Raw genomic sequence first — 15,898 nt, forward strand, 5'->3', positions numbered from 1 at the left:
CTCGCTGGCCGGCCGTGCAGCGGGGTCACACGGATCAGACGCGGGTCAGATTCCGGTCAGATGGGGTCAGACAGGGTCAGACGCAGGTCAGACGGATCAGTCTCAGGTCAGCCGCCGGGCCCGGCGGCGGCACGGTACTGAGTACCGACCGACCCAGGCCGGCGGACCGCCGACTCCTTATTGATCACCTCGAGTGTTTCACGCCCCCCCCCCCCCCCCAGTCACGCTGCCCCGGTGCATAGCCCCCCTCCCCCGGCCGCTATTACGGGCATTGTCGCAGTGAAGGCCGGCTAAGCGGGCGGCGTCGGCGGCGTTGGCCGAGCCGCACGCGATGGGATGGCTCCGGAGGTGCAGCCGTTGTCCCGGAGACGGACCAACAGGGAGCGGCCGCAGCGCCGGGGCGTGGGGTCACGCTCAGAGCTGGAACAGTCGGATACTGTGACAGAGGACTCGGGGGTCAAGTGGAGCCCCAAACTCCCAGTCATCTCAGGTCAGGTCACCGGGTCACAAAAACCGGTACAGTCTGGGTAAAACTGGAACAATTTAGCGGCATCGAAATAACTACCTGAGCTTCACGCTGATGGCGTTAAAACGGTGCCACGTAGCGTCACCAAATTTGGGACATATTTCTATGGAACATCTTTTTGACGCATATCAGTGCCTTAACCCTCGCCGGCCGAGGTGGTGCCCCCCCCCCCCATAGGGTTTTTAACTTTTTTTAAAACGGTAGCTCAGGCTAAGCCAAAGAGCTGAAACGTAGCCTTTGATCTAAGTAAGATCTTATGACATCAACCGCATTTTCAGGTCAGGTCAGGTCACTGAACTATGACGTCATAAGTGAACCTCTGCACGGCCATCAGATGTCGCAACTTTGCAACGCCCTCAGTGCCAGAGGAACCAATTCACAAGGTGAAACGTACAGGACGTATTAGCCTGCTGAGGTCTCACAACTTGAATATCTGAGATTTTTCATTAAGGTCGCATGGGCTCAGGTCAAACTATCTCATACCCAAAACTATCTCATGTCATTTATGACGTCACTAGGGTCATAACTCACCAGGTTTCGTCAATAACTCCTGATAAAATTGAGCTAGAGAGTCGAGAAACTCCACCAATCTACTCGGGAAGAGCTGCCAAATCGAATGATATGAGAGATGACCTCCTTCAACCAGCTTCGTGAACTGAGGGGCTCTGATCTGACCTTGACCCAAGGTCATCACCTTAAGCTGATCTCGCCCGAACAAAAAGCATACTATTCGACGTACTTGAGCTAGGTGAACACGATAGTGCCAAAATCGCGGCTCTGCAGCCATTTTGTGCGAAGTTATTTACCAAAAACCAAACCCCTGACTTGGGTCACTTGACCTGACCTCAGAAGTCACCGGTTGACCTGAAACCTTAAAATCGGCCTCGGGTACCAAGTGCTGCGCCTTGTAACGGCGTACACGCTTGTTTTTTTTCTGCGAGGCTCTAGCTCCATTAGAGGCTAAACGGCAAGAGGGGTCGTACCAACCCCCTCGCCCGGGCGTATGTAAAAAAATCAATAGGCCCGGAGAGGGTTAATCAAAATTTTAGAAAGTGCTTTAATGACCCATTAAGTTAAGGGATAGGATGCAGTTGCACACATCTGGAACCCAAGGCAGGCTACGGCTAAATATTGACTCGAGGAATCGATTGACGATTCTAAACATTATTTTGGCGTCAGACGAGGCCTTGAGGCACTTTTGAAACGCCCCGTCTTTTAACCCTAGCGGGCCCGGGGACGTTTTTCGACCCCCTGCCCCCCCCCCCCGTGAATAATGGCAATAGCTCCGAACGCTTAGGGATAGGAAAACGAAACTTCCAGTATCTTTTCCCCCATCAATTAGACGTCTTCTGAAGTAGACATTTTCGACCTATTCCCCTTGATGACGTGACTGCAGGTCGATTTTGCTAGACCTCTGCACGGCAAACTTCGGCGTCATAGACATGAACTTCGAAGTGCTGTCAAAAATAGAGTTTTAGAGATATAGACAAACTACGAGGACGGTTGTGTTGCGTTTGACCTAGGGAATAATAGAGATCAGAGATGAGATCAACGACCGCGAGCTGGGGTTTTAGTTTTCGCAAATAACTTCAACAAAAATAGTCCTAGAGCTACGGCAATAGATGTGCGTGAAGTTATCGTCGTATTCGTTTTCGTTTCCAGCTTCAAGTTCAAAACTTCACCAAATTATTGTTAACCGATAGATCTTGGCACGCTGGTTCCAAAAATATCATTCATTTTAACCTAGATCAAATACTTTGACCTACAGGGGCTAAAAGCCGTTTTTGGACGGGGTACCGGATACAAAGTTTATTTATCGTCCGATCGCGCTCAAAATGCCACCAAACGACGCGCCGTGCCGATAGATAGCCGCACACTCAACAAAATGGCCGATCGAGGCCAAAGGTTAAGATCATATATGCAAAAAAAACATTATTTTTACCTAGATCGGAAATTGTGTTGAGTGTGCGGCTAGCTTTCGTCACGACGCGTCGTTTGGTGGCATTTCGAGCGCGATCGAACGGTAAATAAACTTTTTATCCGGTACCCACTACCCTGTCGAAAAATGTCGTCTTTTTTGCAATTTTTCCATCACCTTAGACTGAGAAATCAGTTAAATATTTCCCACATCCACTCATACTGTATAACTGCTTTGAAGATTTCAGCGATGATGAGAGTGATAAGAGGTGTGCACTGTGCACCGTATGTCTCGAATTTTCGCTAGTGAATCCTATGGTCGGGCCAGTTTGTGACCTTCGTTTTTGGTTTTTAGACACCAGTCTCGGTATCAATGAGATCGCAGAGCAGCGATGTTGAAACAGTTGCGACTCGCATTTTTCCATTTCGGCCGCATCGAATGTGCTTGGATGCAGTTCATCCGGCGTGTTGACCGGAGGTCGAGTTCAAGTTCGTTACTGACAGGTCAGGACATTTGTCCTCATTCTGAATTTAACGGTGTCCAACACCCACTTATTCAAGTTCGGGAGTCTTCGTAGAAAAAAACTATAATGACCTCAAGGTTCAAATGACCTGTGTGCTGTCATATATGACGTAACAAAAGATGCAGGATACAAAAAAGAAGTATCTGGCCCTGAGAACTCCACGTAAGTTACATACATCGCCTGAGAACGACAGTGTTCATCCTCGGCGAAAGCAACGAATCAATATCAGATGAGCTAATCAGAAATAACACTACGCAGTTGCAAACTTTTTTGTCAGCAAGGCGTTTGGCATTTAGCGACTGACGAAAAGGCAGTCAGCTTCAGCTTTAACAACGAAGAAAGACATTGCGAGCCCTGAACTAGGTAACGCACATATTCACTTTTCAAAAACGCGCTCGTAGATACAATGCGTTGGCGTTCATCCCAACTCCTGTGAGCTATGTTATTCGACAGACTACCATCGAAAATATACCATGAAATAAAGGCACTCGAACAACCGTTCTTCAACCCGAAACCCCACCACAAACGCATTTTTTTGCACCTTCTGTATAAAATCCTTTATTTGACGGACGATTAACACTAGCAATGTACAAAACCTAGCATGATGAGATGATGTGGGCCGATGCCCGGGACGGCGACGCGCCGCTCCATACCAATTATTTACCCCACAGACACGGCATACACGTAACGAAAGACTGACTGACACTGGGCACGGCGCCGCGCCCCGGCCCGGCCCGGCCCGGCCGGCGCCGCGGGCTATCACGTACCGACCCGGCCCCATAGCGTGTGTATGTGTGTGTATGTTTGTGATATGCTTAATGAGCGACTGGGCGCCGCGCGGCGGGCGGGCGCCGTTCAAACGCGCGACTCGAGCGGCACCGGCTGCAGCGGCAGCAGGTCGAGCTCCACCAGACAGGAGGCGGGCCGCACGGCCGGCCGGGGCGGACCCGGCGGACCGGCGCGGCTGGCCGCCAGCACCAGACGCACCACCTTGTCAATGTCCTTGGAGCCGCCGACCGTGTGGCGGCGCTTGAGCGCGCGCGGCGAGCCGGGAGCGGCGCGCGCAGAGCGCGGCGTCTCGCGCTGCTCGAACTGGTCGCATAGCTGGCGGATGGAGCGCTTCATGGTCTTCTTGGTGAGCTCGGCGGGCGCCGGGCGAGGCGCGGAGCGGACAGTGGGTGCGGCCGGCGCCGACCGCTCGCCGCCAGCCGAACCGTTCATCATCTGCGGGTGAACGGAGAGGGAGAGAGCGGTCAGACAAACCGGCAGGGAGCGCGGGCAGAGGGAGAGAGGGCTGGGATGACCCGACGAAGTGGACGACAGACACAAACCACCCGCAGGCACTAGCACAGGAAGCATAGTGTTTCAACTTGACAAAGCCATACAAGAATGCACCTAAATATACATACTCGTAATGGTATAAGCCAAGAACTAGGATATCCGAGGCAGGGGCCCGGGAACGATTTTCAAGTTGGGGGGGCGAGCCAAAAATACCTGACAGATGCATATGAAACAGTGGCGTTGCTAGAGGTCTAAGGGGACACGTACCCCCCCCCCCCCCCACACACACACACACACCGGGTTCAAAGGGACCCTCGGGTCCGAGAGGCCCTGCGGCGCCATTTGACTGCTGAGGGTTAACGATGGCCATATTTCGACTCAGAATGGCCCCATTGGGCTCGTTAGAGCACTTCATGGGCCCTAAATAGCCACACTAAGATCTCCATAAGGGCCCCACACCGGCTTCTGAGGGCCTCTTGCGGCCTTTAAGGGCCCCTCGGTGGTCTCCAAAGGCCCGTTACAGGCCTCTGAGAGTTCTTACCGGCCTATGAGGGGCCAGTTCTAGGGGCATTTCCCGCCTGTGATGGTCCCACACTTATTTTTCTGAGGGCGCCATAACGGCAACTGTGGGGGCCCTCATTGGCGCCTATGAGGGCCCACACCGGTGTCTCTGAAGGTTTCACACCCCAACTCTGAGTGCCTACACCAGTGGCCAGTGCCTATTAAAGCCCAATATCGGCGACCCTGAGGACCCAACCAGCACCTGTGCATCTAAAGGCCACCCACTGGTGACTTTTGAGGGCCCCACACCGGTGACTCTGGTCTCTGAGGGCCCCACCGGCGTCTGACAGTAGGTACCATTCCGGTCTCTAAGGACCCCACATTACTTTTTCTGCCGGCCTAAGGGCCACTTGCCGGTCACTGAGACCTCCTGCCGGCTTATAGAGGGTTCGCGTCAGCAGCTCGCCTCTAAGGGCCCCACACCCGTCTGTAACGGCTCCACAGCAGCGTCTATGAGGGCCCACAGCAACGCCTGTAAGGACCCTCACCGGCGCCTCTGAGGGAATCACACTAGCACCTCTGAGCGCCCACACCGGCACCTGCATGCGCGGCCCCACACCAGTGCCTCTAAAGGCCCCTTACCGGCGGCTCTGAGGGCCCTACGCTGGTGATTCTGAGGGTGCTACCGGTAACTGAAGGCACCACATAAGTCCTTAGTGTCGCTGTGCTTTAATCCCATACCGGCCCTCCAAGGGCGCCACGTCAGTGCACGGCATTGCCCCACACCCATCCCTCACACCCGGAGCGGGTTAACTGTGATATACCTATAGCGCCTATAGCAACGATTTTACCACCGTTGTGCTTTACGTATTTCTCAAAGTTGACTCAAAATGGTCCAGTATAAAATCTGGACTGCCAAACTTATGGCCAAGGTCAGGCCCAAACCAAAGCGGGATGACAATAGCATGTTGTCAAATCGATACTGTATCAGCAGAAACCATTCAGATGGCAAGGTAAAATGCCGTGTGTTGATGTTTAGTTGTATAAAGGAAACAAGAAGGAATGAAGTTCGAAAAAGGGAGGAAAGATCCTTTCTCGCTGCATCAATGTTGAGGGGGCGCCGCCCCCTCGGCTCTCAAGTTGGGGGGGCAAGCGCCCCCGCTGCCCCCCCTGTTCCCGGGTCTATGATCCGAGGTGACAGCTACTTTCGTTTCCACTGTCAATCGACTTCCGACCGCCAGTATTACGCGCAGCGCCCGTTCTCTGCCCGCCCCAGGTCTCTCCGTATGTGTTCGTCGGGCTGTCTGACCCCGTGTGTCTGTCGGCTCGGTTGGCTAGGTGTGTATATTTGTCTGTATGTGTCCCGTGTGTGCGTGCTTCTGTCCGTTATTTGTTTATTGGGGCTTTAGGGCGCGCCGACTACTGAGGTCATTTTGCGCCCAGTCCGTGTGCGTTGGTGTCTATGTGTGTCTGTCTGTGTTGGCTAACCTGGAGCTGGCTGCTGGCGCTGTAGCTGCGGTGCAGGCTCGGGTCGCGGTGTCTGTGTGTCTGTGTCTGTGTCTGTGTGTCTGTGTGTCTGTGTCTGTCTATCTGTGTGTGTCTGCTGACCTGGAGCTGGCTGCTGGCGCTGTAGCTGCGGTGCAGGCTCGGGTCGCGGTAACTGTGTGTCTGTGTGTCTGTGTCTGTGTGTCTGTGTCTGTGTGTCTGTGTCTGTGTGTCTGTATGTCTGTGTCTGTGTCTGTGTGTCTGTGTGTCTGTGTATCTGTGTCTGTGTGTCTGTGTGCTGACCTGGAGCTGGCTGCTGGCGCTGTAGCTGCGGTGCAGGCTCGGGTCGCGGTGTCTGTGTGTCTGTGCCTGTGTGTCTGTGTCTGTGTCTGTATTTGCCCCAGTCTATCTGTGTGTGTCTGCTGACCTGGAGCTGGCTGCTGGCGCTGTAGCTGCGGTGCAGGCTCGGGTCGCGGTGTCTGTGTGTCTGTGTCTGTGTCTGTATGTCTGTGTCTGGGTCTGTGTGTCTGTCTGTCTGTGTGTCTGCTGACCTGGAGCTGGCTGCTGGCGCTGTAGCTGCGGTGCAGGCTCGGGTCGCGGTGTCTGTGTGTCTGTGTCTGTGTCTCTGTGTGTGTCTGTGTCTGTATGTCTGTGTCTGGGTCTGTGTGTCTGTCTGTCTGTGTGTCAGTGTGCTGACCTGGAGCTGGCTGCTGGCGCTGTAGCTGCGGTGCAGGCTCGGGTCACCGTGTGTGTGTCTGTGTCTGTGTGTCTGTGTCTGTGTGTCTGTGTCTGTGTGTCTGTGTCTGTGTGTCTGTGTCTGTGTGTCTGTGTCTGTGTGTCTGTGTCTGTGTCTGTGTCTGTGTGTCTGTGTGTCTGTATGTCTGTGTCTGTGTGTCTGTGTCTGTGTGTCTGTGTCTCTGTGTGTCTGTGTTGTGTCTGTGTGTCTGTGTCTGTGTGTCTGTGTCTGTGTGTCTGTGTGTCTGTGTCTGTGTGCCTGTGTGTCTGAGTCTGTGTGTCTGTGTGTCTGTGTGTCTGTGTGTCTGTGTCTGTGTGTCTGTGTCTGTGTGTCTGTGTGTCTGTGTCTGTGTGTCTGTGTGTCTGTGTCTGTGTGTCTGTGTCTGTGTGTCTGTGTCTGTGTGCCTGTGTGTCTGTGTCTGTGTGTCTATGTGTCTGTGTGTCTGTGTGTCTGTGTCTGTGTGTCTGTGTCTGTGTCTGTGTCTGTGTCTGTGTGCCTGAGTCTGTGTGTCTGTGTCTGTGTCTGTGTCTGTGTCTGTGTGCCTGTGTGTCTGAGTCTGTGTGTCTGTGTCTGTGCCTGTATGTGCCCCTGTCTGTGTGTCAGTGTGCTGACCTGGAGCTGGCTGCTGGCGCTGTAGGATTCCCGGATGAAAAGTCAAAACGTTAAAAGTAAACGGATAAAAAGTCAAAGGACATTAAGTCAACAGACAGAAAGTCAACATCGCAAGAAGTCAAAGGACAAAATGTCAAATGAACAAAAAGTCAACCTGCCAAAAAGTCAACACGCCAGAAGTCAACAAGCTAAAAGTCAACACGCAAGAAGTCAAAAGACATAATGTCAAAGAGACAAAAAGCCGACATGTCAAAAAGTCAACGCCCTAAAAGTCAACACGCTAAAAGTCAACACGCATAAAGTCAACACGCAAAAAGTCAAGACGCTAAAAGTCAACACGCCTAAAAGTCAACACGCTAAAAGTCAACACGCTAAAAGTCAACACGCGAAAGGTCAGCATGCTAAAAGTCAACACGCTAAAAGTCAACATGCTTAAAAGTCAACACGCTAAAAGTCAACACACAAAAAGTCAACAAGCAAATAGTTTATAGGTGCGCGAAAAGTTGATGCGCAAAATGTAGTCAACAGCAAAAAGTAGTCTTCAACAGCAGTCGTTAACTAAGTCGGTACAAGTACGCCGCAGCCCGCGTCTCCGGTCGGCGACTGACCCGCGCCGGGCCACCTGATCCCCGGCCGCCGCCCGCTGGGCGCCGGCTGCACCGCATAGAGAGTCTCGGCGCGTCCCCGTGCGTGCCCCGACACTACCGATAAGAACGCTCCTACCTATTTTTACTTTGCTTTAAAAAGTATATTGGGAATGTGAACTTATCTATATAAAGTTGGCGTACTGTGCCTGCTGGTGGCGGGGGGGGGGGGGGGCAGTTCCGATAAGGAGACGTAGGGCGGAGGCGAAGATGAAGGAGAGGGACAGTAACTGGTGGCCACAATGCGCTATACTTGTCACATCTCTTTGGACGTCACAGCTCCGAGGTCCTAAAAAATTGTGTTTTTAGCAATCGCATCTCGATAACTTAATTGACCTATACATTTCGATGAAAATTGGTCACCTTAATTGTATGCAGTCCGTACCTTTCGATGAAAATTGGTCACCTTAATTGTATGCAGTCCGTGAATATTAACAGGTTGTTGTCTGTTGATGCTGATATGAGCGTTCCTTTCAAGGCAGGACAATCCGACAATTACACCATTGCCTCTCGTTCCAACTTCCACCTATTTAAAAGAAATTTGTTTTGTTTGGTTAATGGTTGGGTTAGGCCCTTTCGGTCCAATTAGACCATTTCAGAGCCGGAAGGATGATAGGAATTAGGGGGAGACATTGGTCTGGGCAGGCATCCTAGTGAGTCACCGGGGCTGAGCCCATCCCGAAGGACAGGCCGATCAGCCCCAAGGTACTCACTGCACCCGGCTACGGGGTGCGCTCCCTCGGGAGCAGCGGTGCCGCTCCAGCAGCCCGCATGAGATAAAGTTGCCTGTCCAACCCGGAGGGGTTTGCGGCGTGGAGAAGGATTTCCGTATCCTGAGGATAGAAGCATGGAACGGTGATTTAACCCTATTCCTGGCGGGGGGGGGCCTCAGGAGCCCCCCCCCCTGAGGTTTTTTGGTTATTTCTCCCAAACGCGTTGAGCTAGGAAGCTCAAATTTTCTGACTTTTCCTAAAAGGCTTCTACGCAACATGTCTGAAAATTTTGAGTTGATCTGACCTCAGGTCAGGTCACCAGAGGCGGTTTGGTGACCCTACCTCAGAAAAGTTTGCAATCACGCCAGAGCTAGAGTTTTTGACCGATCAATTTCTTCTCTTCAGGGTTTAGTTAGGGTACCAGTATGTGCAATTTGTATATCTCGGAATTTTGATATCGGTGACCTAAGGTCAGGTCAATTTCGCGACCTCCCCATTATAAGTCAATGGGGGAAAAATCAACTCCCTGTTTTTACCACTAAAACGGGTCGGAATGGCCCCATATACCATATATGACTTCATATACGATCAACCTTCACTACCTTGAGGTCTATTTTGCTGTTGGGCAGCTGTGAGGTCATGTGACGTCATCAAAGGTCACCAAAGGTTTTTGGCCAATAACTCCGTACAGGAACAAGATACAGACGCGTGGATGGTCTCATTGTGTTCAGCTCGTCAAGACGCATCGAATGATATACATGATGACCTCGAGGTCACGTGACCTGAGGTCAACCTTTGACCTTGACCTTTCGAGGTCAACATATATATCATTCGATGCGGATTGACGAGAGGATCACGATGATGCCCTTAGTTTGTTCCTATCTTGACTAATTCGAAAGTTATTCGAGAAAAACTCTCCATATCTAGCGTCGCCATTTTGACTTTTTCGACCCCTGTGACGTCATCTTTGACCTGACCTGAAAATGACCTTAATAAAAATTGTAGATCTTGGCCGTGCGTATCCGATGCCGTTTACCGCTTGTCGCTATCTTGCTTCGTTCTCGAGATCTCAGGGGGGGGGGCCGAATCGGCCCCCCCCGCCAGTTTCTTGTCCCGGCGGAGCCCGCCAGGAATAGGGTTAAAAGAAACGACGCGCTTTACTATTGTGCCAATTGTACCATACAATACGCTTGAACTATAATAAAAGTGTGAAATCGCTAATAGAACCCGTGACGGAATCAATTGATGAGAAACGTCTCCCTACACAATATAGGAAATTTGAACAAGCGAAACTTTTCGTATCGATAACATTCCGGGCTACTATATTTGTTGAAATAATTCCAGTAAACTGCGCCTGGGACAGTCAGTTGTCTCGAAGGATCATGTAACGCTGCCTCATGACAACCTTACGATGCGAGCGAGCTCGCACCTAGCACGTGTCAACGGATGTGTGTCAGATTTCAGCCAAGCATGCCCGTGTGACCAGCTGAGTCGCGGTTGCGGGCCATGGGAATCCCCATCAGTCGTGCAATGGAGGCAGTCTCGCTTCAATGTCCAATGATGCAGGTTATATTGTGCAGCATCCTGCTTAATTGTGTACAGCTGTTTGTAAATGTTATCTCATGTATGTAATGACTGATGATCCAGGTGTCATTGACTTTGTCTCTTTGACTTGTCCTTTTGAGTTTTTGGATTTTGGCTTTTTGTCCTTTGGATTTTTTCGTAATTTGACTTTATGTTCTGTTGACTTTTCGTCTTTTGACCTTTGTCCTCTTCACTTTTTGTCCTTTTGACTTTTTGTCCCTTTGATTTTTTGTCCTTTTGACTTTTTGGACTTTGACTATATGTCTTTTTGACTTTTTGAACTTTTGACTTTTTATTTTGACTTCATGCCCGGTTGACTTGTTGTTTTTTGACTTTTTGTCCTTATGACTTTCTGTCCTTTTGGTTTTTTGGATTTTGACTTTATGTCCTGTTCACTTTTTGTCTTTCGACTTTTGTTCTTTTTACTTTTTGGCAATTTGACTTTTTGCCGTTTTTACTTTTTGTCTTTTGACCTTATGTCCATTTGACTTTTTGTCTTTTGACTTCTATGCTAGTTGGCTTTTTGTTCATTGACTTTTTGGCAATTTCACTTTTTATCTTTTGACGTTTTATCCTTTTTGACTTTTTGACTTTTGACTTTCCTCTTTGTTGACCTTTTACCTGTTGACTTTTAAGATTTTTGACTTCGTGCTTTTGACGTAATGTCTGTTGACTAATCATCCTTTTACCTTTTATCATTTGACTTTTTGTCCGGAACCCCGCTGTAGATGCGGTGCAGGCTCGGGTCACCGTGTGTGTGTCTGTGTCTGTGTGTCTGTGTCTGTGTCTGTGTCTGTGTGTGTCTGCTGACCTGGAGCTGGCTGCTGGCGCTGCAGCTGCGGTGCAGGCTCGGGTCGCGGTGTCTGTGTGTCTGTGTCTGTGTGTCTGTGTCTGTGTGTCTGTGTCTGTGTGTCTGTGTCTGTGTGTCTGTGTCTGTGTCTGTGTGTCTGTGTCTGTGTCTGTGTGTCTGTGTCTGTATGTGCCCCTGTCTGTGTGTCTGTGTGCTGACCTGGAGCTGGCTGCTGGCGCTGTAGCTGCGGTGCAGGCTCGGGTCGCGGTGTCTGTGTGTCTGTTGTGTCTGAGTCTGTGTCTCTGTGTGTGTCTGTGTCTGTATGTCTGTGTCTGTGTCTGTGTCTGTGTGTCTGTGTCGGCTGACCTGGAGCTGACTGCTGGCGCTGTAGCTGCGGTGCAGGCTCGGGTCGCGGTGACTGTGTCTCTGTGTCTGTGTCCGTGTGTCTGTGTCTATGTCTGTGTCTCTGTGTATGTCTGTGTGTCTGTGTTGGCTAACCTGGAGCTGGCTGCTGGCGCTGTAGCTGCGGTGCAGGCTCGGGTCGCGGTGTCTGTGTGTCTGTGTCTGTGTGTCTGTGTGTCTGTGTCTGTGTGTCGGCTGACCTGGAGCTGGCTGCTAGCGCTGTAGCTGCGGTGCAGGCTCGGGTCGCGGTACATATCATTGCTGCGCGCCGCGCGCTGTTCACTGGGCGCCGTCCGGCCGCCGAGCGCCTGCAGCTTCTGGTCGAGCGTCTGCACCAGCGAGGCCACCATGTCGCAGCTCTCGTGGGCGGCCAGCGGGTCGGCGTCGGCCGCGTCGGCCGCCGGCGTCGGTGGCGGCGGGCCGGCCGAGACGACAGGCGCCGGGGACACGGCGGCACTCTCGTCAGCCGAGGAGCTCTGCGGGCAGCGGCAAGCGGCGCCGTTAGAAACGGGCTACCCACACTACGAGACCAGAACGGCTCCACAGGCCCGGCGTATAGAACGAAATGACATCGGCGAGCCGACCGTCTTACATTTAGACACAGTTGCGTTTCTAAGGTTGATCATCCGCATTTCAATGTCTGTCAGTAACTGGAAACTGGTTTTCTGCAGCGACTGAAACCGTTATCAACTACAACAATCCAAGCGTTTAGCGTTTTCCCTGACGCTCTGTCATATCCTACCCTCCCCAAACAGCCCCGCCCGCAGACGGCTGCGCGCGCCGCTCCTCACCTCGTCTCTGGACGTGGAGCCGCCGCGGTGCGCCGCCGGCCGCGCCTTCAGGGCCATCTCGGAGCGCTTCAGCTCCACCTTCCTGGTCTGCGAGGCGGTCAGGTCCTCCGCCGAGCCGCGCCGCCGCGCCGGCCGCGGTGACCGGTACAGCCGGCCGCTGGCCGCCAGCCACCGGGACCGCTCGCCCGACTCGGAGGCGCGCCGCGGCTCGCGGGGCGCCGCGCCGCTCTCGGCGGAGGCAGGCGGCGCCGGCGGGGCGGCCGGCGGCGCGGCGGGCCGCAGCGGCAGAGAGTCGGCGCGCGCCCGGCTCGGCCGCGGCCCCGTGCCGGCCGACGACATGGTCGAGTAGCCGGAGCTGACCGTGTCCCAGGCGGACGGCGGCCGCCGCTCGGCGCTCTCGGAGGCCAGAGACAGCCGCTCGTCCCGGTCGGCAGAGTCGGCGGCGGCGGCGGCAGCCGTGATGGCCGCAGACGGAGTCAGGCCCGGCAGCTTGGTGGACAGCTCGGCAATCCGCCGCGCCACCACTGCGAACGGCACGCTCCGGTCAGCGGGGGGACGGAGCACACACCGGCGGAGACCGGGCAGTGGGCCGGGGACGGTCAGAGGCCTCTGCGCCACACACACAGAGCGGGCAGCCGGTGGTACTACTCAGAGGCCGCCAGCCGCCGCGGCCGATACCAGGTCCACTGCGGAGCCTGATGTTCAGACACGCAAAAATATCGTCCGTGTGGCGCTACGAATCTAATCTGACGTTGTAAGAATAAACCCCCGGTCAAAAAGCTAGGTTTGAAAGAAAACTGGGCCAAGCTGTCACTATTCTGGGTCGAGCGGTGCTTTATACGAATAATTTACGCTGTCGTGCAGCCGAATACGGTTTATGGACAACACTTGAGCAGTTGACATTTAGCCGACAGTAGCTAAGACGCTGTCTTAACTCGCGAGGGGATACTTAGGACTGCTTCACTCGGACGAATACTGGTACTGGTATTTCTTGGAAAAGACAGCAAGTGTGGCTAGTTAGTACGTACTGAGCTATTAAAACACCACTAGAGCTGATAAATAATGCATAACAATGTCAAGAAAAGTACATAATGCACAATACGTCACCCACGAAAAACTTGTTAGTCAATGTCACACCGTTAGCTTATTGAATGTACTGGCAATAGTGAACCACTACATTAAGGTCCGTGTGCATTTCAGACACCACGGAAGCACGCGGGCACCGCTAAGACGTGTAAGCGTTAGTAAACAAACCACTCCCGGACAGACGGTTACAAAAAACACGCCCCGAAAACCCGACGGGTCACACGAGAGGGACGCGGCGCTGTGTTCCGCCGTGGCACGACGTTAGCCCCCAGGACCCGGCACGCTGCTCCCCTACAGAGCGCACGCCATTGAGAGGGAGGGGGCACACACACGACACAGTGCACATGCGCACATCCTGCGAGATGACGTCACCTGGGCGCAGACAGCGCAACCGACGGCGCGCGGCAGCCGCCGCTATCCGCTAAAGGGATACCAAACGCCTACGGGGCACAGAGGGGGACAGGCTAGGAGCGAGCCAGCGGCAGAGCGACGACTGCGCCCAAACGGCGACAGAAGACAAAAGTGACAAAGCCGGAGAAGATTGGATGATTCAGATTCGCGCGTTTGAGTAATTGTATTGTAAGCATGGTGATGTTGGTTATTGTTGAGGTTTCGTTTGTAGCTGGTAAGACAAATATCGACTGTCAAATAAACGAGACTGGCACTTGGAAGAGACATTCTCAAGTTTCATCTACAAATATTACTGAACAACTCAGCACCCTGTAAAACATGACACACATCTTGCGACCCGCCAATAAAGTAGTATCCACAACCAAAATCAGGCGTACGGCACCTCCACCTGACGGCCTGAAGCTGTTAGCTGACCGAGTGCGACCACTGCCCAGCGCGGCGCCCTGCCCGGTGAGCTGCAGCCCCCACCCGTCCCCTCCGTTCGTCCCCCTGAGCGCTCCTACCTGCCGGGTTGTCGGCCAGCTCGTCGAGGAAGTCCGGGTGCTCCAGGTCCTGTTTTGCGCGCGCCCACTCGCGCTCTATCCGCTGCCGCTGCAGGTCCAGGTCGCGCGCCTCACGCTCCCGCAGCTTGTCCCTGCACACAGGGACACGGTCAGCTCAGGTCAGGTCACCGCTCATGTTCCACAGTGCTTGACTCGGATCCGGGGATGTCACACAAAATATACGTTAGAACGGACACTTCAGTCAGCTAGACAATGACGAATTATCAGAGTTGAAAGCCATAGTTGTGTCAATCAATTGGCTTAAATCATACAAGAAAACGCCACGTAGTGAATTTCATGAGAACTACGAATACCACCGAAACAAATATCACCAGCTCTCGGCACCACTCTAACGCTCCAGTCTGCAGCGACCCATCGACCGCTCGCCCTCCTCCCTCTATCCGTATCATTCCTCTGTCTACCATTCCCTTCTCTGCCCTCCCTTCCAGTCAGCCTGCACCCCCGCGCGCGCCCAGCCGGCGGCGGCGGCACGCGTCGCTCACCTCTGCAGCATGGCTCGCGTCTCCTCCTCGAACCGTCGTATCCGCTCCTGTGTGGTCTCCGAGAGGCCGGCGTAGCTGCGAATGGCCGTGTCGTCCTGGACGGCGGGTTCGGTCACCGGCAGAGACGGCGCCGACGCCGACTCCGAGCTGACCGCGGCGGGACAGGCGGGTCAGTCAGCGGCGCGGGAGGGGACGAGCGGCGACCGGCGCGGCGGGAGATGGTGTGGTGGCGCGACTGGAGGGGGGTCGTATGCAACCGCGCCTCGATGCACACTCAAAGCAAGAAACAATGGGCAGAAAAGTGTACTAATCATCACGCACTCAAAACCTTACAAATTATCAAATCGATAACTTTTTCACGGATCCGCCCCGTGACTGTCCCATACCCGCCCATACCATACCATGATATGGTATACCATGAGCCCATACCCGCGACGCGGACCGCTGCAGTCTCAGATCTATGTCAGAGTTTTTGTCAGTGTCAGAGCCGTGCCCGACCACCTCAGTGTCAGTGTCAGCCCGTCCCAGTGTCAGTGTCCGTTCGTGTCAGCCCGTGTCGGCCGCCCTCACCTGAGTCGCTGACGGGCGGCGCTCAGCGCAGAGCCGGGTACCGCTGCCGCCGGGGCGGGGGCGGCGGCGGCGGCGGGCGCCTCCTCCACCAGCCGTATGGGAATGACGTGCACGCGGTGGGCGGGCCCGCCGGCGGCGGCGGCGGCGGGGGCGGTCTCAGCTGCGCCAGCTCCGTACAAGGACGAAGGTGCCGGCTTTAGCTGGTTGTTGTTGCACTCGGAGGGTCGCCCGACGAGGGACGGCGCCGCCTGCGCGCACGAGGACGACCGTCACGCTCCGA

General features: G+C 53.9%; 1 protein-coding gene across 6 annotated transcripts in view; it reads right to left on the minus strand.

The window, feature by feature from the left end:
• Positions 1–3,497: 3,497 nt before the first annotated feature.
• Positions 3,498–15,898, minus strand: part of LOC122386293 (rho GTPase-activating protein 23-like) — a 116,662-nt gene continuing 104,261 nt past the window's right edge. For 5 of the 6 annotated variants that reach the window (XM_043375359.1, XM_043375360.1, XM_043375357.1 and 2 more), the window contains 6 exons: positions 15,619–15,866; positions 15,049–15,195; positions 14,507–14,637; positions 12,507–13,030; positions 11,916–12,191; positions 3,498–4,191 (listed from right to left, as the gene is read on the minus strand). In XM_043375359.1, coding sequence (XP_043231294.1) covers positions 3,823–4,191; positions 11,916–12,191; positions 12,507–13,030; positions 14,507–14,637; positions 15,049–15,195; positions 15,619–15,866 — 1,695 coding nt within the window. In that variant the 3' untranslated portion in view covers positions 3,498–3,822. Of the gene's footprint in view, positions 4,192–11,915; positions 12,192–12,506; positions 13,031–13,964; positions 14,033–14,506; positions 14,638–15,048; positions 15,196–15,618; positions 15,867–15,898 lie in introns of those variants that run through there. The other variant, XM_043375362.1, reaches the window with a different exon arrangement.

This window comes from Amphibalanus amphitrite, unplaced genomic scaffold (assembly GCF_019059575.1).
Source record: "Amphibalanus amphitrite isolate SeventyFive unplaced genomic scaffold, NRLGWU_Aamphi_draft 000246F_arrow, whole genome shotgun sequence".
Classification (NCBI taxonomy): Eukaryota; Metazoa; Arthropoda; class Thecostraca; order Balanomorpha; family Balanidae; genus Amphibalanus; species Amphibalanus amphitrite.